The sequence below is a fragment of the Polypterus senegalus genome, chromosome 8 (genome assembly GCF_016835505.1).
Source record: "Polypterus senegalus isolate Bchr_013 chromosome 8, ASM1683550v1, whole genome shotgun sequence".
Classification (NCBI taxonomy): Eukaryota; Metazoa; Chordata; class Cladistia; order Polypteriformes; family Polypteridae; genus Polypterus; species Polypterus senegalus.
Genome location: NC_053161.1, coordinates 88,100,025 through 88,125,247, shown reverse-complemented (window position 1 = coordinate 88,125,247; position 25,223 = coordinate 88,100,025). Strand labels below are relative to the sequence as shown.

Here is a 25,223-nt window from a genome sequence, read left to right as displayed (position 1 = left end):
CACTGTTGGCACGCAGACTTATTCTGATAAACTTGAAGAACCCAAACTCTCCTCTTTTAAGTCAGTGGGAAATCAATGTTTTATATTATTTGAAATTGGAAAAAATCAAATACTCAGTTAGAGGATCCGTACAGACTTTTTTCAAAACATAGCAGGATCTAATCAGTAATATTTTAAAATAAGTTTATAAAGCACAGAGAATTTATTAATTTAGGTATGTTTACAAGCCTTAAATTTTACGCCGTTTGGCTTGCTCTCTCTCTCTCTCAGGGGTGGGGATTGATCTGTTCTTAACATAATTCTTTTTTGTAAAAACTTGATTGCTATGTATGGATTGTAATAAAATTAATAAAAATAAAAAATAAATAAATTGTTGATTTAAAACCTTAGAAGAACTAAATTATATATATTGTGTACCGATGCTCTATACTTTCACACCCTGATTTTACTGAAGGTTAGACTTTTACTGCACAATGATGTTATGTGGATATATGCATAGACTGACACATCTTTTAACTCCATTCAGCAGGCAGTGAAGTGTCAGTCATCTGAAGGAAACACTTTAAACTGAGTTTGCAGAAATGTCCCTTTATCAGGGATTCTTAAATCATGCACAGTGAGGTAAGAGAAAGAAGAGGATCGTCTATGTCCTCATTTAATCATAATGTCCAAAGCTTAACCACACTCTAGTAGTATGTGTGAATCAAGTTTTATTTTTGCTTCATTCAAGCAATAATAGTTTTCTTCATGCACATTGTTACCTGTGCTGTTGCATTTATTTATGTATCACTGTCTGCTATAATTATTTAACAAATGTTGATTTCAGCTTGTGTCAATTCTTGTGTTAGTTTATTGCACTTTTATTTATTGTTCTTCTCAAAAGTGTGCAGGGCAAATTATAACCTTACAAGTTTAGGTTTTTCCTTTAAAGAAATTGCAAAGAAAGCCAAGGTGTCAGTGAGTATAGTTTCCAACTATAAGTGACACATCTTTTCTTACAAACCCAATATATATTTTAGCTACACTTGCAAGTGAAAAAGCTCAAATAATATCACAGCACAGAAAATATTGGTATTATAAAAAAAATTGTGAAAAAACGTCTGATTTATAGGTTTATTTTATATTTAAAACCTTCCATGTTGTGTATAAAATGTAAAAAAAAAAAAAAAAGTAACTGCAAATAATTGTTTCTATAGATCGTAAAGAAAGAAAAATATTTGTAACACATAATTCATACCTGAAACACTTTGCCGGCTTGAATCAGAGTCTCCATTAGTAGTGCTGGAATTGCTGGGAGAACTGTTATCTACTCCACCCAGCAGAGGGCGCAAGTGGCTCACAGAGACCTGCTCTATAAATGATGTGCCATACTTTCGGAAATACCACCATTCAAATATCTGTAATGGAGAAAAGGAGCTACATTTGAAATGATATGAAGTATTCATATATTTCTTTACTATACAATGCCATAAAGGCACAAGCCGAGGTCAACTATAAATATAATATCATAAAGCAAGTATAAGCAAATAACATTTTTGGGTAAAAAGTTCAAAATAAAATAAAAAAACACTCCACATTTATTTGCCATTTCAACAAAGCCAGTTTTCTCTTCTTCTTTGTAATTCTTGTTTGTATTTCAGTGGGTTCTTGTAGTGTAATGCTGTAATATTTCTTGAGTTTCTGTAAAAGCTGAATTTCCCCTTAGAACAAATAAACTACTAAAAAGTACAAAAGTCTATTGTAAACACAGGTGCCGGTCATAAAATTAGAATATCTTGACAAAGTTGATTTAAGTAATTCCATTCAAAAAGTGAAACTTGTATATTAGATTCATTCATAACACACAGACTGATGTATTTCAGATGTTTATTTCTTTTAATTTTGATGATTATAACTGACAACTAATGAAAGTCCCAAATTCAGTATCTCGGAAAATTAGAATATCAATTAAGACCAATGCAAAAAAAGGATTTTTATAAATGTTGGCCAACTGAAAGGTATGAACATGAAAAGTATGAGCATGTACAGCACTCAATATTTAGTTGAGGCTCCTTTGGCCTGTATTACTGCAGCAATGCGACATGGCATGGAGTGGATCAGTCTGTGGCACTGCTCAGGTATTATGAGAGCCCATGTTGCTCTGATAGTGGCCTTCAGCTCTTCTGAATTGTTGGGTCTGGCGTACTGCATCTTCCTCTTCACAATACCCCATAGATTTTCTATAGGATTTAGGTCAGGCGAGTTTGCTGGCCAATCAAGAACAGGGATACTATGGTCCTTAAACCAGGTTTAGTTTTGGCACTGTTGGAAAATGAAATCTGCATCTCCATAAAGTTCGTCAGCAGCAGGAAGCATGAAGTGCTCTAAAACTTCCTGGTAGATGGCTGTGTTGACCTTGGACCTCAGAAAACACAATGGACCAACACCAGCATATGACATGACACCCCAAACCATCACTGACAGTGGAAACTTTACACTGGGCCTCAAGCAATATGGATTCTGTGCCTCTCCTCTCTTCCTCCAGACTCTGGGACCTTGATTTCCAAAGGAAATGCAAAATTTACTTTCATCAGAGAACATAACTTTGGACCACTCAGCAGCAGTCCAGTCCTTTTTGTTTTTAGCCCAGGCGAGACGCTTCTGACGCTGTCTCTTGTTCAAGAGTGGCTTGTCACAAGGAATGTGACAGCTGAAACTTTTCCACATTCAAATTGCAATGTATAAAACCTACACTTGGCGTAAAGCCACGCACTTTCCCACGGTACCTCATGCCTTGTCGTACGCAAGTTCTCTGCTCGGTTTTGCAGACTGGCGGCACCCAGCATCAAAGCAAAGGTACTGTTCCTGTGTGGTTACTCATTATTTTCCTGACGCGGCTTTATAAATACACTGAAACTAACCGCATATTGTTTAATTGTAATTAACTTGTAACAATATAATGGTCCAGGGAACAGACATAGTATTCCAAATACCATAACTGCTTTAGTGTTGTTACTCTCACTTCTTCTTCTTCTTCTTTCAGTTCCTCCCGTTAGGAGTTGCCACAGCGGATCATCTTTTTCCATATTACTAACACTGCACAACTCGGAGTATTTATATCACTGTATCTTAGTGTGAATCACAGCAGCAGCTGATTGGAAAGAGAATTATCAGAATACAGCTTCAAGGACACGCTGTCTCAGCCACTGCAAAATGTTTTAAAGCCTTTCCTGTACGGACCTCGCGGTTCAGAAACAGTTTCATCCCAAGAACTTTAAATGCACTCAATCAAGTGCTCCTTGTAGAACTGTTTGTACTTATAAGTACAATCACCCCACTGTAAACTTGCACTACAGTTCTAATATTACACCACCTGAGCCACTTTATAAAGCGCGTATTTACATATGATAACGATATCATTTTTAAGGTGAAATGCAGCAAAATATGTTTATTAAATTACACAGATAAAACTTTAACTTCATTTAAATAATCGATATTCTTCACTGGGAGTGTAGTTAAGGATAGAATAATTAAACATGTACTACGAAGATATTTCAATGTTCCTTAAGCGTTTTGAAGAATCGGCGCTAAGCTTACAGATGGCTTAACTTCTATTACAGAGCTGATTGTGTGGCGATCGTTACTTGGGTAAAGAAAAGCACTGACTGCAGTGACGGCTACGCCAATATATATTGAATATAACACAGAAAGAGAAAACAACACCACAGCTAAAAACGCAGCAACAAATTTCAGCAAAAGTTAAATGCTTGTGTCATGAGCACGAGACGGCTAGGCAGTGTCTGCAACGGACGAGGCCAACACAAGCCTAGAGCCGCCCCCGAGTACTGCTGCAATAAATTATTTCATCGAAGTGAAAAACATGTTTAATAACGCGCTTTAACTCCTATCATCTTGAAAATGATATCACGTATACATCTCAGTATTTTAGTTATTCAGTGAGCTGTAATATCACAAATGTAATGTATTCTGTGTCCAGTTGGAGGAAGAGAGCCGGTTTAAGAAGCAAGTAGTGATTCACACACATAGGCACATAGAAGATCAAATAAAAAACAAAGCATTTAACGTGCTACTTTAATTACGATGTGATTTGAGAAACTGGTGAATTAAACGATTTTAAGATGAAGTTTATGATGTTCTACTTTAATGACAAAATAAAACTATGTGACTAAAGTGGAAATGTCGAGATTGAAGTTGACATTTTGTGTTTTCTCCCCACTGTGTGCCTTTTTTTCCTCTGTACCCTAATAAGCTTTCATATGACACTCAGACAGTGGGCTACAACTCGGCTTTTCACGGCGACTTTGATATGTGACTTCTTTTTTATTTCCGGCACTGTGCGATTTTGTGAACGTGAGCTTTCAAGTTTCTCCAACACGCTATGTCACTCGATAAACTTCCTTTTGTTGATTATACCACGGTTTATTTGAACAAATAGTATGTTTTTCCTTTGCCTCCACTTGGTATTCGCTGAAATTCTTTTATTCCCCCCATGCTTTTCCCATTGTCTTTTCACAGAAGGCTGAGTTTAAGGGCGATTTATATTCATTTGCATATTCAAAGAGGCGTAATTCTGGGAGGAGTTGGGGCGTTACATAAAGCGCGTGCACAAGCGTTAGTTTTCACGCTGATCGGGATTTATGTAGCGGAAGAACGTGGAAGTTGGAGTACACACAGATTCCTGCATATGGATTTTTCTGTGCGTAAGCACATTTCGGCTTTTGTGCTTACGCCATGTTATAGTGCGAGTTCTACGCACGGCGTTATACATGAGGCCCCAGTTGCTTAATGTCAGTGCTTTGAAGTGTGTCATTTTCTACAACATGCGAGGTTTGGGTCATAATGCTTATCTGCATTAAATGTTTTCCCAAGTTCTCCAAAGGTCCTTTAATAATAATAACTATAACTAGCAGCAGTTATAATCATCAAAATTAAAAGAAATAAACATTTGAAATACATCAGTCTGTGTGTAATGAATGAATCTAATATACAAGTTTCACTTTTGGAATGGAATTATTGAAATAAATTAACTTTGTCATGATATTCTAATTTTATGACAGGCACCTGTACACTTAAAAGGAGGATCTCAAAAGGATTAAAGGGCTCTGCTTATCTAAATATTAATACAGATTAAATTAAAAAAAAAACAATATGAACAGGAACACTGATGCAAATTACATTTACATTTTAAACGTTTGGAGCAGCATGAAGGCACAGGAGTTAGTGCAGCCTCAGAGATTAAAAGATTGCTATCTTGTGAAAAGTAATATAATTAAAATGTGTTAGTAAAAGTTGTGCCTTATCTTGAAACTGAAAACAAACACATATTGTTCTGCCTTCCTTTAAAAAATAACTCATTGTAATAACTCATTTTGAAACAGAAGAACAAGTATAAAGAATTCAGGCACCAGGATAAGTCACATATGCTGAAGAATTGTCTGGGCATAAAATATGCTTTTAACACAAGAAAAAAATATCTGAGAATGTATTGGGGGTGTAGACTTGAAATAAGCAACAGTTTTTACCAAACTGTCTAAAACTAGACAACAAATAAATCTTTATTTTTTTTTACTGTAAATGATTCATGTTTTCTTAATCTAAGCTGTTATATAGTGAAAGCATAACAGTAAGAAAAACATCCATGTGACAAACCAAAATTACACCAGTCCACTTCCTGATTTGGGGGACTGTGTAAGGCCAATGCCACTCTGATGCAAGACCAGTTGCTTAATGTCAGTGCTTTGAAGCGTGTCATTTTCTACAACATGCTAGGTTTGGGTCATAATGCTTATTTGCATTAAATGTTCTCCAAGTACTCCAAAGTGTATTGCACATTTACAGGCTTACATGAGATGGGCTGATGATACATTAAATTATACAAGGTCCTTTAATAATAATAACTATTTAAAAAAAAAAAAACAGCCATCACCAATAAACATAGTTTTTGAGAAAATATAACAGACTATCCCATATGCTGAAATTCATAATGTGTTTACACCTCACATACAACTTTTTTTGTTATTTCTACCATAATCATCTCATCTAAAGTTTTTGTTCCCACCAGTTTGTGTTGTTAATAGAAGTCCTGTACTAATATGCAATTATTTGAAAGTTTCAACAATTGGTCGGTCAATCTAGAAGTGCAAAACAGATATGATTTACTTCTCATTCCACTTCTTTACAGACCCAGAACTCTAAATTTACCCAAATAACTACTGAAAAAGAGAGGTGACCAGCAAAAAATGCTAAAGTCAGGCAGCTATTTGAATAACATAAATAAACTTAAATCATTACCAAATTACTGCTTAAATAAGAACAGCATTTCAAATTTAACAACACAGTAAAATGTCAATACCTGGAAGATTTACAGTGCATCTGGAGAGTATTCATAGTGCATCACTTTTTCTACATTTTGTTATGCTACAGCCTTATTCCAAAATGGATTCAATTTATTTTTTCCTCAGGATTCTACACACAACACCCCATAATGACAACGTGAAAAAAGTGTACTTGAGGTTTTTGCAAATTTATTAAAAATAAAAAAACTGAGAAATCACATGTACGTAAGTATTCACAGCCTTTGCTCAATACTTTGTCGATGCACCTTTGACAGCAATTACAGCCTCAAGTCTTTTTGTATATGATGCCACAAGCTTGGCACACCTATCCTTGGCCAGTTTCGCCCATTCCTCTTTGCAGCACCTCTCAAGCTCCATAAGGTTGGATGGGAAGCATCGGTGCACAGCCATTTTAAGATCTCTCCAGAGATGTTCAATTCGATTCAAGTCTGGGCTCTCGCTGGGCCACTCAAGGACATCCACAGAGTTGTCCTGAAGCCACTTCTTTGATATCTTGGCTGTGTGCTTAGGGTCGATGTCCTGCTGAAAGATGAACCGTCACCCCAGTCTGAGGTCAAGAGCGCTCTGGATCAGGTTTTCATCGAGCATGTCTCTATACATTGCTGCAGTCATCTTTCCCTTTATCCTGACTAATCTCCCAGTTCCTGCCACTGAAAAACATCCCCACAACATGAAGCTGCCACCAAAATGCTTCACTGTAGGGATGGTATTGGCCTGGTGATGAGCGGTGCCTGGTTTCCTCCAAACGGGACGCCTGCCACCAAAGAGTGTCTCATCAGACCAGAGAATTTTGTTTCTCATGGTCTGAGAGTCCTTCAGGTGCCTTTTGGCAAACTCCAGGCGGGCTGCCATGTGCCTTTTACTAAGGAGTGGTTTCCGTCTGGCCACTCTACCATACAGGCCTGATTGGTGGATTGCTGCAGAGATGGTTGTCCTTCTGGAAGGTTCTCCTCTCTCCACAGAGGACCTCTGGAGCTCTGACAGAGTGACCATCGGGTTCTTGGTCACCTCCCTGAAAAAGGCCCTTCTCCTCCGATCGCTCAGTTTAGATGGCCGGCCAGCTCTAGGAAGAGCCCTGGTGGTTTCAAACTTCTTCCCCTTACGGATGACGGAGGCCACTGTGCTCATTGGGACCTTCAAAGCAGCAGAAATTTTTCTGTAACCTTCCCTAGATTTGTGCCACGAGACAATCCTGTCTCGGAGGTCTACAGACAATTCCTTTGACTTCATGCTTGGTTTGTGCTCTGACATGAACTGTCAACTGTGGGACCTTATATAGGCAGGTAAGTGCCTTTCCAAATCATGTCCCATCAACTGAATTTACCACAGGTGGACTCCAATTAAGCTGCAGAAACATCTCAAGGATGATCAGGGGAAACAGGATGCACCTTTGCTTAATTTTGAGCTTCATGGCAAAGGCTGTGAATACTTATGCACATGTGCTTTCTCAGTTTTTTTATTTTTAATAAACTTGCAAAAATTTCAAGTAAACTTTATTCATGTTGTCATTATGGGGTGTTGTGTGCAGAATTCTGAGGAAAAAATTAATTTAATCCATTTTGGAATAAGGCTGTAACATAACAAAATGTGGAAAAAGCGATGTACTGTGAATTTTTAAAAATCCCCTGAAAAGTAACTACAATCATACAATTCTGTAATTATGCAGTAAAAGATTTAATACTGTAAATATTAAACCTTCATAAAATCATACAATTCTGTAATGATGCAGCAAAAGGTTTAACACTGTAAATAGGAATATGTGCAGTCTCCTTACTGTTATGTTTAGCCCAGGAAAAATAAGCCAAAAATGTTGAATTTTTGTCAACACGAAAAAATATTATGTGTAACAGAAGTATGCAAATGTCAAAATGTCCACAAAAATACAGTAGGAAAGTTATCTATCTATCTTATGTCTATTGTTTACTGATGTTGATTTAAGACATGTCATTCATGCGACATTTTGAGACGATCACTAACGCACAGCCTGCTGTTGCAAGCAGGACATTAGAAGCATGTTTCTTTCTGCACTTTTCCTATATTTTTTCAGTTGCTTGCACATTGAAAGGGTAGAATGCCAGTGCCTGATCTGCACAATTGGTGCATCCCTTACGATACTGCAGGCTATCGCAGGCCTCCACATTTCCCCTGACAAAAATTTTGACAGTTAATTATGCATGATGCCATATCATGCATCAGTTTCACTATCAGTCAATGCCTAATAACCAATTCATATCATTATCACTATCACTTGATTCGAGCATTATAGCATTATGACTTTTTCTTTTGCCATCATGTTTTAAGTTGGCATCTCTGCCTCACTCATGAATATTGATGACTTATTTTAGAGTTACTTGAAAAGGCAGAAAGAATATAGATGGTCATGTTTTATTTCATACACTAGACAGCAACAAAAAACTGTCCCCAGAAATTTTTGGGCTTAACACTATGATGAGTATCATTACACGTCTCCATGAGTCTAACTCAGATTGACCCAAAGTTGCATAGAATTCTGAGCCCGAGTCACCCTCACAGTTAATGGCAAGGAGGTCAATAAAAGAAGGAGTTCCAATTAAACGAATTACCTTCACTGGAACAAACCACTTAACATACTGAAACCACACACCAGCATTACCTTTTCTTGTAATTTGAACAATATGATTGTGATGAAGATACATGCACGTAAACTTTAAGAATCACAGTAGCTAAAAAAGACAAAGCAAGATGCCCAACTAAAAACTGCTATGATACTGAACAGTGTTAACAGTGTAGCTTGCGCAAGTCATTCTGGAAACAATTACTAATGAAATCTGAAAGCATTTGTCACTGTTGCTCTACAATATTTTTAATAAGGTCTAGACACTTCATGTAAACCATTGATACAAAACATATTATTTTTTAAATCTTCATGATTATAAAGAAACAGTAAATCCATACTGCAAATTCAGAAATAAACCAACAAAATGTTGTGAATAACTCTAGATGTACCAAAAAATATCAAGCGGGAAATGCTGGTTAGGATTAAGTTTAGCTCTTCTCCAGTATACACATGAAGCCAATCATTTAATAATTTAATTTAAAAGAAATTATGCATTGCATTTTAAAATTTTGATGTAGTTGATTTTAAAATGTTTGCTTGTTGAACACAGCATTCTTCCAAATACACTACCTGTCACAAGTTTTACAACACCTCAGTTTTTTCAGTTTTTCTTTAGTAACAGGGTGTTTTGTACCATGTTAGCCATTATGGATGCAATGAGAAATCAAGCAAAATGACACAATTTTATTGGCTAACTAAAAAGAATACAATACACAAGCTTTTGAGGCAACTCAGGCCCATTCCTCAGGCAAGATGTAATGAGTTTCAGTTTTTCTTCAAATTTAATTAGTTGAAAATGGTGAAAAGGTAAGCAGTAAAGTGCCAGAGGTTTACATTTAAAGTTTAGGGTTATGAAAAACTGAAAAAATAAGGAAATTTCAGAATATTACAAATACGCCTTCGTAAGGGAACAACTAATAGGTTATAACTTACAGATGTTCTGCAGCAATTAAAGTAAATTAAACCTTTAAAATTGAAGCAAACAATTTGCACAGGTGTCCCAACTTCTGCTAATTACTTAAAAACCCTCTGTCTTAAAGCAGAGTTGGAACAGACTGTGTTACTACACCCTCTGAAGTACTACTTGGACAATATTACAATGTAGAAAGTTGTAAATTTCAGTGATAATGGCAATTAATGAAATGAGTCTGAATATTAAATAAGTCTAACATTACCCTTAGAAGTGTAGGCCTTTCATTTAGAGAAATTAATAATAAATAAAAAAAAATCAAAGTGTCAGTGGGTACAGTTTCCTACACAATCCAAGAAACTGGAAGAAACTCCGATAGGAAGAAATCTGGCACACCTAACGTCACCACCCAATTAGAAGAAAAGTTTCTGAGGGTCACTAACTTGCGTGATAGGCGTCTCACAGCACAACAGCTTCAAGCACAGCTTAAGAGTGGTCGAAAACAGCAAGACTCAGCTTCTACTATAAAGAGGAGATTTTGTTCTGCATATTTGACAGGGTGAATGGCAGTAAGAAAGCCATTCCTTAAAAGGACAATACAGGGCCTTGAAATACCCACTATGAACTACTACGGACTGGAACAAAGTCTTATGGACCAATAAATCAAAATTTATAATATTCGGTTCATCAAACATGGAGGAAGTGTGATGAGCTGGGGTTCTTTCATTGGAGGTATTCTGAATCAACAAGGTACTATAGTTGGGTCATGATATGAGCAAAAGGTGGCTATTTTGAGGAAAAAAAAATTACATAACATTTTGTACACTTAATTCCTTGACTTATTTTTGTATTTGCCATTATTTATTTGTTCTGTGCCTAGATTTCATGAATCCTTAAGACATTTAACTGCATGAATTTCCATAAAAACTGAAAAAAGTGAGGGGTTCTAAAACTTTTGACTGGTAGTGTATAACTGTATTTTATTTTTGGTTTACAAGTCTGTATCTCAGCAAAAAATGACCCACAGTATGCTTACTTTATATGCTTTCATTACAAACAATTGATTCAGATCATTGAAGAGCTTAGCTTTCATACCATGTATGCAAAATGAATCCACTCCGGAATACATGCACTTTTTTCAGAAAGAAGATGGAGGACAGCCCCTCTCGATTACCCGATGGGCCATGTAGCTTCGGATGTTTCCAGCTAATTGGCTATGTACAAGTAGTGTCATTTTTAATCCATAAATATCAGGGGTCAAATTTAGATGTATGACTGTGGTAGACTGTGGAATCCCAACTTTTTTTTTTTTTTTTTTTTAAATACTGCATAGTATAAATCAATAAGGTAAGAAAATCTCACTGCACTTTCAAGGCAAAAAAGGCTTTTATATTTCCAGTTACACCATTATAGAATTATTTGAGAAATACAAATACACAATTTGTACATGTTTTAAAAGTACAATAACTTGACCAGTCAGCTGAGTGAGTGTAACATGCACAACTCCTAAAATGGGAGTAAATGTAAGTAAAACGCGTATCACACATATCTGAATGACACCGGAGCAAATGTGATGCTATTTCCAGGTACACGCAATTCTCACATTTTCAGTCAGTCTAATTCAGTGACTAATTCTGAATTAATATTAGCAATGTGAAATTTGAGGGTGATTCATTCTTTCCGAATGACTCTTTTCCATGAATAATATGATTTATTTTGCAAAAACAAACAAATAGGTTCAGTAGAGCTCATTGGAAGTGTTAAAGGACAAGTGTCTGTCCTGCATGATGTCTTCCTTGCCTTTCATTTCACTGCAGCTGGTAGATGTTCTAAGTGTATGCTTAAGAACTACCCGACTCACAAGTCTTGTCTCATTTAATTCATAAATAAGTCTCTACCTAAGAATCAGCCTAATAATTCCTGTTCATATAATTTGTGAACGAATCATTGTGAGTTGCACAATTCTCATTTACTTGCGATTCTATAATGAAACACCTTATTTTAATTATGTAACTAAAATGTGTTATCATGCTTTGTGTACTGAAACAGGACAATGAATTATTATGTTTAATATATAGTCAATTATATATTTATCTATAATTACATGTTTATAGAAAAATTAAATATAAATTAACAAGCAATAATTATACACACATATATACATATATATACATACACACACACACACACACACACACACACATATATATATACATATATATATAGGGTGGTCAAGATCTAATTATGCAATTTTCATTACGCTATAACTTAAGTTTACTACATAGAAAATCAACTGAAAAATCCTGGACCATTGAGAAGTGTGTGAACTGACTCATGCCGAACTGGAATCGTCCTCGCATGAATCAAAGTCATCCAGATGATCTGGATCTGCATAATTAGGACTGGACCACCCCGTATATGTGATGTATATATATTTATGCTATATTCTAAATGAATCTATTAAGTTAAATGGGTAGTTGGAAAGAATCAAATCAGTAAATTAAAATGCCCATCACTAATCAATACACAGACATAAACAAAAGCGAAGTGTGACCACCTAAGTAAGATAACTTGAAAACAACAAATCAAAGACTGTTTTATAAGAATTCTGAAATAATGTTAGACTGACAAGATTAATTTCACTAAGGCAGTCTTTATAGTTTAAAAAGTTTGGAAACCCTTAGAAATTTAAAGCATTAGGTGTTGTCTGTCTGTTAAACATTACACTTAAAAGCTGTTAACCAGTTAATGTCTCCTCAATATACTGATGTAACAATCTTACAACAGCAAATGTCACAAACATGACAAAGGGATTTTTCTGACAAACCTGGTTTGAAAACTATATTGTAACAAAAAATTATGTATAAACGAAAGCATCCTGAATTACCTTGCTTTTCAGTAATTCATTTAACAGAGATATAATAATGATTGGTGTTTTGTTTTTAGTACTGCATAGTATTGTAAGCAGTATTAATTTTTCAGATACTGAAAAAAAATGTCAGTGAATAAGTTTAGTGTGTGCACATATTAAGATGAAGCAGTCAGCCCAGGATATTCATATCATTCTTTATACCACTTATGCAGAAATCCACCCTAATCTAGTAAAATCCCTCTATTTGTTGATAAACTTGTGGAAAATTTCCTCTCTGTCACTCGGGGTCATGAAAGTAAGGCACAACCACAGTATGAATACATTAAAATCTCCTCAATTTTAAATGCAAGACTAAATGAAGGCTGCAGATTTAACAAATGTGAACAGGATTTTCAAGTTATTCTGACAACTCAAATTAATTCAAATCTGTTATTTTAGTTAGTAAATTGAACCAAATAAAAATTTTCCACATAAGCACAAACAAAATATGGTTCTTCATTAATAATATCCAATTAGTCACCAATGTGGCAGGATTGTCATATTTACATTTTAAGAACATACTCAAGGTATATATACACACTTACCAATATAAGCCCAGATATTAGTGAAGAGGTTCCCGTCAGGGCAACATAGAATTTTGGCGTCAGTGTATTCAGAAACATGCTTACTGAAAAAGAACACAGAGGAAAGCCAATCAAAATTAAAAGGCAACTAAGCTCTCTATCCATCTATTTCACATCTATAGTCTCCCTTTGAAAGCTTTGGTAAGCTCAAGCCTACCAAGTAAGATCAGGCATATGGCAGCAGCCAAACATAGGATACAACTTCAGTCCGTCACTGGGCACATGTACGCGCACACATGCATACTCATAGGTAAATTTACATTTGTCAATTTATCTAAAACGTGGGAGGTTTTTGGAATGTGAGAGGAAAACCCATGCAAACATGTGTCAAATTTAAAAAAAAAAAATCCCACGTAGTTGGGAGGCTTGAATGCTTATCACAAGCGATAACTTGCAATGAACATTGTGGTTCTTCGAACAGCAAAAAGGAAACTCCTGTAGTCAGGATGATAATTGATTAGGTATAGACAATGATCATAAATTTACTTTAAAAATAACAAAATATTAAATTAAAAAGAAGGCATTAAGAGAATGTAATATTTCTGCATGTTCTATCGGTCTGTAGTGGAACATGTGCTCTATGTACTCAGTAGTACTGAGTATGAAAACCAAATATGCCAACAGGCTTAGTAAGTTTATGAGAAAGGCTGGCAGTGACCTGGACAACATGGAGACAGAACAGTGAGAGAATCATGCTGGCTAAGACTCTCACTTTCAACTGGACAGTACCTTGAGCATAGTGCTACAAAGTGCTTCCTTATGAGCTGCATTTTGAGGTTTAACATTTTTTCTGCCATTTTAAGATGTTATTTTTAATTACATTAAGCACATATTTATTTTCTGTATTTATCTATCTGATGGGGCACAAGTTTAGACAATAAATAGCTGAAAGCTGTTTACTATTTATACCTTTGAAATCTTCCCAGTCCCCTTAATATGAGCCTCTATGTTTGAATCCATTACAAGGGTCAGTGTGTGCAAGGCCACACCAAGTGGTAACAGTTATTCATTAATGAACATGCAGTTTAATTTTCCTATGTTACAGAGTTTAATCATCAGGCAAGAAAGGTTCTGTAGAGTTTCTGCAAGCATCAAGTAACCTGTCACCTCATAAAAACACTTACCAGGAAAGAAGCAGATTGAGCCTTTAAGCACTCGCACAAGGAAATGGAAAATGGAGAATTAAGTTCAGTGACTGTAACTTCTTCATTCTTAGTGGTTTTACTGAAGCTTTTTAAAGTGTTGCGATCAAAGGTTGGCAAGTCTGATTGTGTTACTCTGAACCTATGATGGAACCGCTTATCCCACTCTTCTTCTTATTAACAAACAAGTTCAGCATTTTCAAGTTAAAATTATTATTATTTTTTTTATAGCCATGATATATTATATATTATTTTACAACATTAAACTATGTTCTAAAGTGAAGCATTTTTTAAAAACAAATTTTTTGAAATACCTGGCATGTTCCTATGTCTAAACATAAAAACAAAAGCCTTAAAAATTACCAAACACATCTACTTTAATGCAACAAAAGTTTCAATTTAAGAAAAAGTGCTTTCTGCATTTCTCAGGCATACTTGGAAGCAACAAAAGTAAAGAGGAAGTAATGGATTTTATCTCAGACTCCCGATACTATTGTGGAGGTAAGAATGTAGTTCCAGTAGCTGTTGTGGGTGAAGTTTTACATGCATCTACAAGTGCACATAGTCTCATTGTAATTTTGGGCTGCATGTGTTCCTACTTTTGTCTCTCCATTTCTTCAGTTGTTATATTTTGTCATTGCTTGCAACAAATAATGCTCTACAGAAAACCGTACCAAATTTCTGACTGTTGCAGCACTGTCAGTGTGGCATTAAATCATCCAATCTAAATTATGCTGTCAACGCAAACCAGTGTTGGTGCCACATTTGTACTTGAAATATGTGTACATAGATTTTTTTTTTTTTTTTTTTTTTAAATATGTGGTGCTGGCACACATACTGAACCAGACTGACGCACATTGGTTTGAAAGCGGACACATATACAAATCATGAGATTTTTCTTATACAAAAAGAACAGCTTGCATTGGTCCTTCTGGCTACAGCCTCAATGAATCCCAGGTGTGTATCAACATAAGAAAAATTACTATTATCTTATTTGTATACGTTGTCGGATAGGTTATATCTACTTTTCATCAGCGACTTGATTCTTCCACTCTGTGCGTTCTTCTCTTTTCTTCCCAAGGAATTTGATGCCGGTTGTGTGCTAATTATCCTCAAGCCTGTAAAAACCATTGTAACGCTTTTCCCATTGAATTTACATAAAGTGGATATAAAGAAAATGAATCCAAGATAAATCCTGACAAAACATTTCCACCTTTATTGCAAAACTGCAATCTATACAAAAGGTGAAAACAAACTTCACGCACAGCAAAAAGTATACAGTGAGAGGTGGTCATTCAGTCTTATGGGCTAATGTGTTCAGAGTAAACACACAATTACTGTGTGTAACTAAAACATTAGAACAATCCAGACAAGAACAGGCCATTCAGCCCAACAAAGCTCGCCAGTCCTACCCACTTATTTCTTCCACAAAAAAATGTCATGTCGAGTTTTGAAAGTCCCTAAAGTCTTACTGTCTACCACACTACTTGGTAGCTTAATCCAAGTGTCAGTCATTCTATGTGCAAAGAAAAACTTCCAAACGTTTGTGTGAAATTTATCTTTAACAAGTTTCCAACTGTGTCCCTGTGTTTTTGATGAATTCATTTTAAAATAACAGTCTTGATCCACTGTACTAATTCCCTTCATAATTTTAAACACTTAATCACTTAATCTTCTTTTGCTTAAACTGAAAATCCTCAGCTCTTTTAATCTATCCTCATAAATCATCCCCTGTCGCCCTGGAATCAGCCTAGCTGCTCTTCTCTGGACCCTTTTTGGAAGAAATTAATGTGGTGGATTCCTGGTTTCAACAGGATGGAGCAACAGTTCAAATTGTGTGGAGATCCATACAAGTTTTGCGGGAGAAGCTGATCTCCCTGCGCGGCGATGTGAGGTGGCCTTCACTTTCACCTGATCTCGCACCGTGCGATTTCTTCTTGTGGGGCTATCTCAAGTTGAAGGTATACACACACCGACCTCAAAACCTTGAAGCCCTCAAGGACGCTATTCGCCTCGAAATCTCCACTATTCCACTTGAAATAATCGAACGGGTCATGCGAGCGTTCAGAAATTGTCTCCAAGAGTGTATTGCTAATGATTGCCTCCACCTTGAAGACATCATTTTTAAAACACAATGAAAAAAAATCTATTTTGTATATCATTTCTTGTGTTGTAATGAAAATTATTTTATTTTGTAGCATTTTTGTAGAATAAACGTTTGAAATGTAGTACTTCTTAGTGTTTCACCCATTACTTTAGAATTTCCATTTCATCCAATGGTCTATTATTAGCTTAATGTTATCCATATAAACTCTTAATGGATAGTAAGACCTAAGCAAGACGAGACAATGTGATCAGATCTGTTAAAGTTGCCAGCAAAAACACAAAAATTCTGGGGTATCATATTTCACAGAGCAAGCGTCATTAATTTGGGCTATGTAACAAACCACTGTAGTGAAGTTTTACAGTAAATCTTTTGTTTGTACTTTCTAACTAAAAAAAAAAAAGGAAATTATCACAATTACATAATGCATTCTTCACTTCTAAAAAGTTGAAAATTACCAGGATTCCAGTTATAAATGAAGGGAAGCTACTTCAAAGCTACATAATTGACTTTGGGATGTTTACTATGTAAAATAGTTTATAAGGCATTTACTTTTCAGACTAAGCAGGTTACATTTTGTACAGATGTCCATGTTGCTACAGTATGTTTATTTTAGTAGTAGATTACTATATCTATGTGCTCTCAAGCTAAAGTACACAGTAATAAAGATCGTTTGCAGTCTTTTTTCCCCAGACACCACAACCATAGACCAGTCTACTACCCCTACCAGATTTGATAGCTGCATCTTTTCCTTGGTGCTACCTTATGCTGCAAGTGAAAGGACTTGGACTCAGATAAAAGATTAAACTAAGAGATAAGCTAACTGGGTTTAATATTTATTGAGTTTAAAAATGCAAGTTCTGAAAATAAAGTGTTTAAAGCTTCCCTGCATCAGTGCATAATTATTTTTATTAATTGGTTGTGTACTGTAGTTTTAACATATTCCTTCTTTATTGTTTCTTGCCCTCTCTTCAGAATAAACATTAAAGAAAAAACACTGGATGAACCATGGGGCCTTTTAAATTAAACTGGATCTTAAAACTGAAATCTGAAGTGTAAATAATATATATCATTCCTAATAAACTCCATAATTGAAGGAAGAATTAGGTATTTTAATTTTTGGTAAAATGGTCACAATGACTCAAAAATGGCTCTTTTAATAATGAGATGCTTAACAGCTACTGCAGTCCTTATTTATTTACTTCATTTATATGTGCATTACCTTATCTCCACTATGTTCCTGAATAGCATGTATTTTAACTTTTGCCATTTACTCTTATTTTGACATACAAGAAACTGCAAACTGAACTGTCTGCTTCCTCTGATAGAAGTGATGGATCATAAAATGGCATCCTTTGTACTTCCCACCATACAAGATTTTCTGCTTTGTTGCTAGCATAAATTTGTTGATTGATTTCTAAATTGATAGCAACTACCTCTCCTTCAAAACTAGCTCTAGCCATGCACAGTCCATACTGAATGTAATCAATTAATCTCACTGATCGTCATGGCCATGGGCTCCTTCAAAATAGCCATTACTAGACCCTTTATTAAAGAAATAAAAATTACAGTAAATCCAAATGTTGTGGAAATTACAATTTGTTGTGTATTAAGTTGTATTCACTTGTTTATTACTGGCATTGTATTGTCACTAATCTGTGGTAAAACATGCAAGATAGAATATTACGCATGGGAATCTACCTTTGCACTGGAAAAAAAAACATAATTATATGTGTAATATAATATTATATTATATACACATATGGCGATTGAACGCACCCCAAGGAGACACGGTCACTCCTCCAAAACCCCCTCTTGAATGTTGAAACCAGGGGTAAACAAATTGGGTTTTTTTTACCTCCTCTTTGCTCGATCAGCTGCTGGCTTGCTGCTGCTGCCGTGCTGCATGATCTGCATCACATGCAGCGCATTGAACATTTAAATGCCTGTACAGCAGCTGTCATAACTCTTTGTCTTTCATTTCTGGCCCCGGGTGTGGTTAAATCTCTTGGCACTCTTGGTTAAGTCTCGTCTCATGGGACTTGAGTTCTTGATATTTTTTAAATTATAATTTAAAAACGGAATAAGAATCTGAAAATCTAACAACATCACATTAAAGTCTGATAAATTCTGAAAAGAATGATAGCAAACATATATATGTAGGTTTTAAAATATTCCCGATTTAAAGTGTGACAAAAAAGTGACATAAAATCATTGCACTTTTAGGCTTGTAATATATAATGTATATAGGAACCTGTGAAACTTGCTTATTAAAAATTATTCTGAAATTAGGATGGATGGATACTATTATTACATTTTAATAAGAAATGTGACAGACATTTTAGAGTAGAATTTGAATAAAACTAAAAATTCTGGCTCTGTTTTAGTTCAAGAATTCACTAAACATCATCCAATACTGTCAGGAGATAACCACAAAACCACTGTTTTTCCTGAAACAGCAGATTTTATCCTTAAACTTTTTTTTTTAGTTGAACCATCTGAAATAATTCAATTTATATGTTTATATTCTATGAAATATCTTACTGTTTAAATAGCAGCATGAATTCAGAGCAATAAAGGTGCTGCATATGATTGTATTTATTACAACAGAAGGTGGTTAATTGTGACAATGTCACTTTCTAAGTGTTTATGGCATGTTTTGACAATAAAAGAAAAACACTTTGTTGCTGGCATAATACATAAATATTTACAAAAGACCCAATTACAGTAAAAAATCTTTTCTGGTGTATCTACCAAATGCCAGATTTTAATGAAATGTAAAAAACAGATAGGAAAAAACACTGAAAAGATGTATGTCATGTACAAGGAAAACAAAACAACTGTATACTTACCTCATTTACTCAATTTGAGAAAATCTTTGGACCTCCATTCAAGAGACAGCTTGTTTATCACTGCCAAAATACTCCCTGCAGTGGTTTCCGTCTCTTTCCAACATTATTTTCTATTCATTTGTTATTGTCAGGGAAAAAAACCCAAACAAATAGAAAGGCTAACATGATTAAGTGCTGCTATCTACAAACTTTCTCCAGACCATTATAAACAACTGATTCTTGTATATGTCACCCTGACCCACAAGAATCACGCCCAGCAGAACGTAACAAAGAGGATGAGAAAATTGTTGCACAGCAGCAAGACATGTCCAATTAGCAATCCAAACAAATGTGTTCAACATTGTTTAAATTAATAAGACCCTGTAAACAAGGCTATGTATGTTAATATAAATACTAAACTGCATCTTTTGCATGCTTAAAATTTAACAAAAATAAAACATAATTTACTTACAGGACAAGGACAGGATCATTAAAAAATTGAATGTCCAAGTACAATCCAGTGTGCAAAACAGTGAGAACAGAATGTAATTTTAAAATACTATATTTCATCTGTAGGTAAAACAATGATAACATTTATTTTGCACAATGAATTACTTTTATTGAGTAACACATGTTCTAGAATTCTCATCTCAGCAGATATATATTTTGTTAAACCAAAAAAAAAAAAAAAGTTGGTGCAAAAAATGAAAATATTTGCCAGCCAGCCAGTATTAATAAATTTTATAGTGTTGCAGCTGTTCATACCAAAAAGCATTAAAATGTGCTTTTCACTAAGGCTTCCCTGATTTTTAATGTAACCTAATTTTATGTTTGCCTGACACTGTTCTTCAGGACAACACCCGTTAACATTATAACTGCTTGCATATTAATGTTTTAGATATTAATGTATTATTACTGAAGCACAGGCCAGTCATGTGACTTGTTCAGAATAACACTATGAGATGGGCATAGGCATTGAAAATGTCTTGGCCACTACACCTGCCTGATTTTAATACTGCAGTTTATGCCCAGGGTGGCTAGAGTTCATAACGGTTAGTGACATTTGGAATAGATCTCTGTATCTGACAAGTTAGATTCTATTTTTTTTTTTTTTTGTGCAGATGTCACAACCATCTGGATGGCCTTTCTGTCTTGTGAGATTATATTAACATACCACATGGTGATAACACTGCTCAGAATTACGTCATATTGTATCCTTTTAAACATTCTTCATTTTAATAGGTAGATAGCAACCTACAAAATGTATAACTGCATCTTTTTACACTTAAATTGATAAATTGTCATTAATATGTCACTGCTTTTTGAACTTTTACAGGTTCTCTTATTTGAATCTCATACATAACAAACAAAAACTGAAAGAAGTATAACTTTTACTATAAAATAATAAAATGCACATGGGGTAATGTAATAACAAGGAGTGACAAAAACACAATATGATAAAATAACAAAACTGCCTCTATATTCAAAAGAGACCCTGTATAATGCCCATTTACTTTGGATAGCTGGTCCATTTTCGCACAAAAACACTTTTGTAAACACTCCCCAAATTTCTTCTCTTGCACCAAACTGGCCCTTTTCCTCTTCCCTGCCAGGCAAGCTCTTGCTCATCTAATTTGTGGTATAGTGCTCAGCCCCAAAACACATGCAGGTAAATCTGGCAATCACTTTCATCACTTACATATATATATATATATATATATATATATATATATATATATATATATATATATATATATATATATATATACACACATATATATACACATATATACATACACACATATATATATATATATACATACACACACACACACACACACACACACACACATATATATATATATATATACACACACACACACACATATATAAACATATATATACATATACATACATACATATCTACACACATATATCTATACTAATAAAAGGCAAAGCCCTCACTCATTCACTCACTCACTCATCACTAATTCTCCAACTTCCCGTGTGGGTGGAAGGCTGAAATTTGGCAGGTTCATTCCTTACAGCTTCCTTACAAAAGTTGGGCAGGTTTCATTGAAATTCTACGTAATGGTCATAACTGGAAGCTGTTTTCTCCATTTACTGTAATGGAGATGAGCTTGAACGCCGTGGGGGAGTTTAGTGTGACATCATCACGCCTCCCGTAATCACGCAGTACATAGAAAACCAGGAAGACCTCAAAAGCGCTGAAGAAAACATGCATTATATAATTGAGAAGGCAGCGAAACAATAAGAAGCGAGCGATTGACATATACAACCATATTCATGAGTTCTGCTACTTCAGAAACAAAGCACGATGTAAACCTACACTTTAAATTAAGTTCATAGACAGGCTGCGCTGGCGTTTGTAATTCAGTGCCTGCCCATATAAGGCCGTCCGTCAGCGGCAATCCAATAGCAAACTCCCACTAAATATTCACGGGTGAAGGACTGTGCTTATTCAGAGGAAGATGAGATGGTCAGGGTGGTGTTTGACACAAACTCAGCGAAACTGCGAGAGAAAGTTTTAAGTGCCAGGAGTAAGGTAACATTAAATACAGCCATGGACATAGCACGAGATGGCACCAGCACAGCTGGGAACCTTCGATGCATGTACAGCGACGGCTCCGTGAACTGGCGCGTGCACAGATAAAAGCAACAGTTCCAAAGAGCGCTGAACAAAAAACTAATTACACAATTGAAAAGGCAGCAAAAATATGAAGCGTCTGATACATACAAGCATATTCATAAATCCAGCTACTGCGGAAACAAAGCACACGTGGAAAAAGTCAATGTCCGCTAAAGGAAGACAGTGTAAAAAACCCGTGCATGCAGTGTGTCAGGTCTCAGATAAAGAAGAAGGCGAGCTGTTTATTGATGCAGTAAGAAGCGAATCGATGAATGAAACCTGTCATCTTTACAGCGATTGACAAACCGGAATGTAACTTGAACACAACACATCCTACAAATACGAACCTGATTGAAAGAAATAATGATAATCAAATCCTTGATGACAGCAACACTCAGTAACACTCACAAAACAAATACTGTATATTGACAGTCATGTTACGTTATTTTTAAAATGTTCCCTTTTCTTTTTCTAGCTTTTTTAACACACTACTTCTCCGCTGATACGGGTATATATATATATGTATATATATATCCCGATCTACATACTCGAATAATGGATACTTTATTAGCCATCAATGATTGTTTTGGTAAAGCCATACTCAGTGTATTCATTAGATGAGCGGTAAAAAGTAAGAGCGAGGGAGGATGACTTATTGAGGCATGCAGGCTGTAGTGCTTGGCGTCAACTCTATCTGAATTGCGTCAACTCTATCTGAATTGCGATCACATTTGAAAAAATATATCTTTTCAAGTTCTATTTAGTCCATATGTGTCAAACTCAAGGGCGAGGGCCACATCCGCCCGGTGTAATTATATCCGCCCCGAGATCATTTTATATACTGTATTATTGTTATTAATGGCCGGGTATATGAAGCGCTGGTAACACAATAAACTACAGATCCCATAATGCAGCGCTTCAGCTGCCTTGCGAACACTTACGCGTTAATCAAGTCTAGCTTATGATGCTGCAAGTTATTGCGAAGCTAGCTCACACGATGCTGAAGAGAAAAGTTGATTCTGAAAATAGAGCCTTTAAAACCGATGGGAGGCTGAGTATATGTTTACTGAACCCGTGTGTCTCATTTGTGGAGCTAATGTGGCTGTAATTACAGAATTTAATCTAAGACGGCACTATGAGACAAAACATCAGGGTAACCTGAATGCAATGCAGAAGATACAGAAAGCAGCATAATTAAATAAGAATCTGACACTTCAGCGGACGTTTTACCCGTGCACAATCACAAAGTGATTTCAAGTGAAGCTGCTTTTATGGGAGACACAAATGCACAGTGCAATTTGCCCCACTTTCCCTGTTGCCAAGTAATGTTAAACCAAGTCGTCACTACGGTGTTCCCAAATACGCACTTTGCTGATAAACTGAGCGCACTGAGTTTGCACGGCACTTTGGTGACTTTGAAGAACAAAAAAAGTCCGTCTACATGCGGCTCGAACGTTGTGCATATTTGGTAGCACATATCTGTGTGAGAAGCTCTTCTCAGTGATAAAGACTGTCGCCTCACTGATGTAAGTATATATATATATATATACATATATATATATATATATATACATACATATACATATATATATATATATACATATATATATATATATATATATACATATATATATATATATATATATATATATACATATATATATACACACACATATATATACATACATATATACACATATATATATACACATATATATATACACATATATATATACACATATATATATATATATATATACACATATATATATATATATATATATATATATATATATATATATATATATATATATATATATATATATATATATATATATATATATATATATATATATATATATATATATATATATATATATATATATATATATATATATATATACATACACATATATATATATATATATTCACACAGCTTCTCCGCTGCTTTATAAACGAACGCCATATAAGGCCATCGTTTCTCCTTGCTTCGTGGTTCTGTACTGTTTTATTGTTCGTTTATTACGATTCTTATAGTTATTGTGTAGCTATTCGAGACTTACTTTACTGTTCAGGTACCCATTTCCTTTATTTAATCCACGGCTTGTACATTATTTTTTGCTCGTTTATTACGATTATATGCCGACTGCCTGCTCATATAAGACGCTCCTCTGGTTTTTTGTGAAACAGCCTTTACACAGCTTCTCCGCTGTTTTATAAATGAACGACATACAAAGCCATCACCTTGTCAATTGTGTAATGTGTCTTTTTAACAGGTTTGATGCATGGAAGTGATCACTCGTACTGTGTTCAGGCAGTTCACGTGAGCTGCTCTTGTGTGATGTTGCAATGTCCACGGCTTTATTTAATGTTAGCTAAGACCCGGCACTTAAAAGTTTCTGGCTGCACTCCGGTTGTAATATGATGAAGCTGCACAAGCTCACTCTTGAGAATGCAACATATAGTTGTCCAGGAGAAGAGCAATCAAATCAATGGCAACCTTTTGTAGTTAAAAGTTTCTCGCTACAGCAAATTCAACTCCGTTACAAAGTGATCCAAAGTCTTGTTTATACCTCGTGTCTTCTCATTAAAGCTGTACCTCACGAATGAAGTATTCGTCAAAGGCATAACAAACGTTAGCATGAGCGTGTCTATAAACTTCATTTAAACTTACGGTTTACACCACACTTTGTTTCCGCAGTAGCTGCACTTATGAATAAGCTTTAGAGCTTGTCCTTGTTTTCTACGTACTGCGTCAGTTCACGTGATTACGTGGGAGGCGTGATGATGTAAGGCGCAACTCCGCCCTCCACGGCCATCAAGCTGAAGTCCATTACAGTATATGGAGAAAAATAGGTTCCAGTTATGACCATTACGCATAGAATTTCAAAATGAAACCTGCCCAACTTTTGTAAGTAAGCTGTAAGGAATGAACCTGCCAAATTTCAGCCTTCTACCTACACGGGAAGTTGGAGAATTAGTGATGAGTGAGTGAGTGAGTGAGTGAGTGAGTGCTTTGCCTTTTATTAGTATAGATGAAGACATGCCTACATTGTTCCAAAGCAATGCTTGGAACTAATGCTTTTACAACCTGAGCACTCCTCAGGTTCAATACTTACACGAGATGTGTCTTATACAG

At 35.3% G+C, this 25,223-nt stretch overlaps 1 protein-coding gene across 4 annotated transcripts in view; it reads right to left on the bottom strand.

Moving 5' to 3' along the window:
• The window catches only part of LOC120534111 (suppressor of tumorigenicity 7 protein homolog), a 214,591-nt gene that overhangs the window by 57,707 nt on the left and 131,661 nt on the right, over positions 1-25,223 (bottom strand). For 3 of the 4 annotated variants that reach the window (XM_039761388.1, XM_039761390.1, XM_039761389.1), the window contains exons 2-3: positions 13,319-13,401; positions 1,238-1,397 (exon numbers count right to left, since the gene is read on the bottom strand). In XM_039761388.1, coding sequence (XP_039617322.1) covers positions 1,238-1,397; positions 13,319-13,401 — 243 coding nt within the window. The remainder of the gene's footprint in view (positions 1-1,237; positions 1,398-13,318; positions 13,402-25,223) is intronic. The other variant, XM_039761391.1, reaches the window with a different exon arrangement.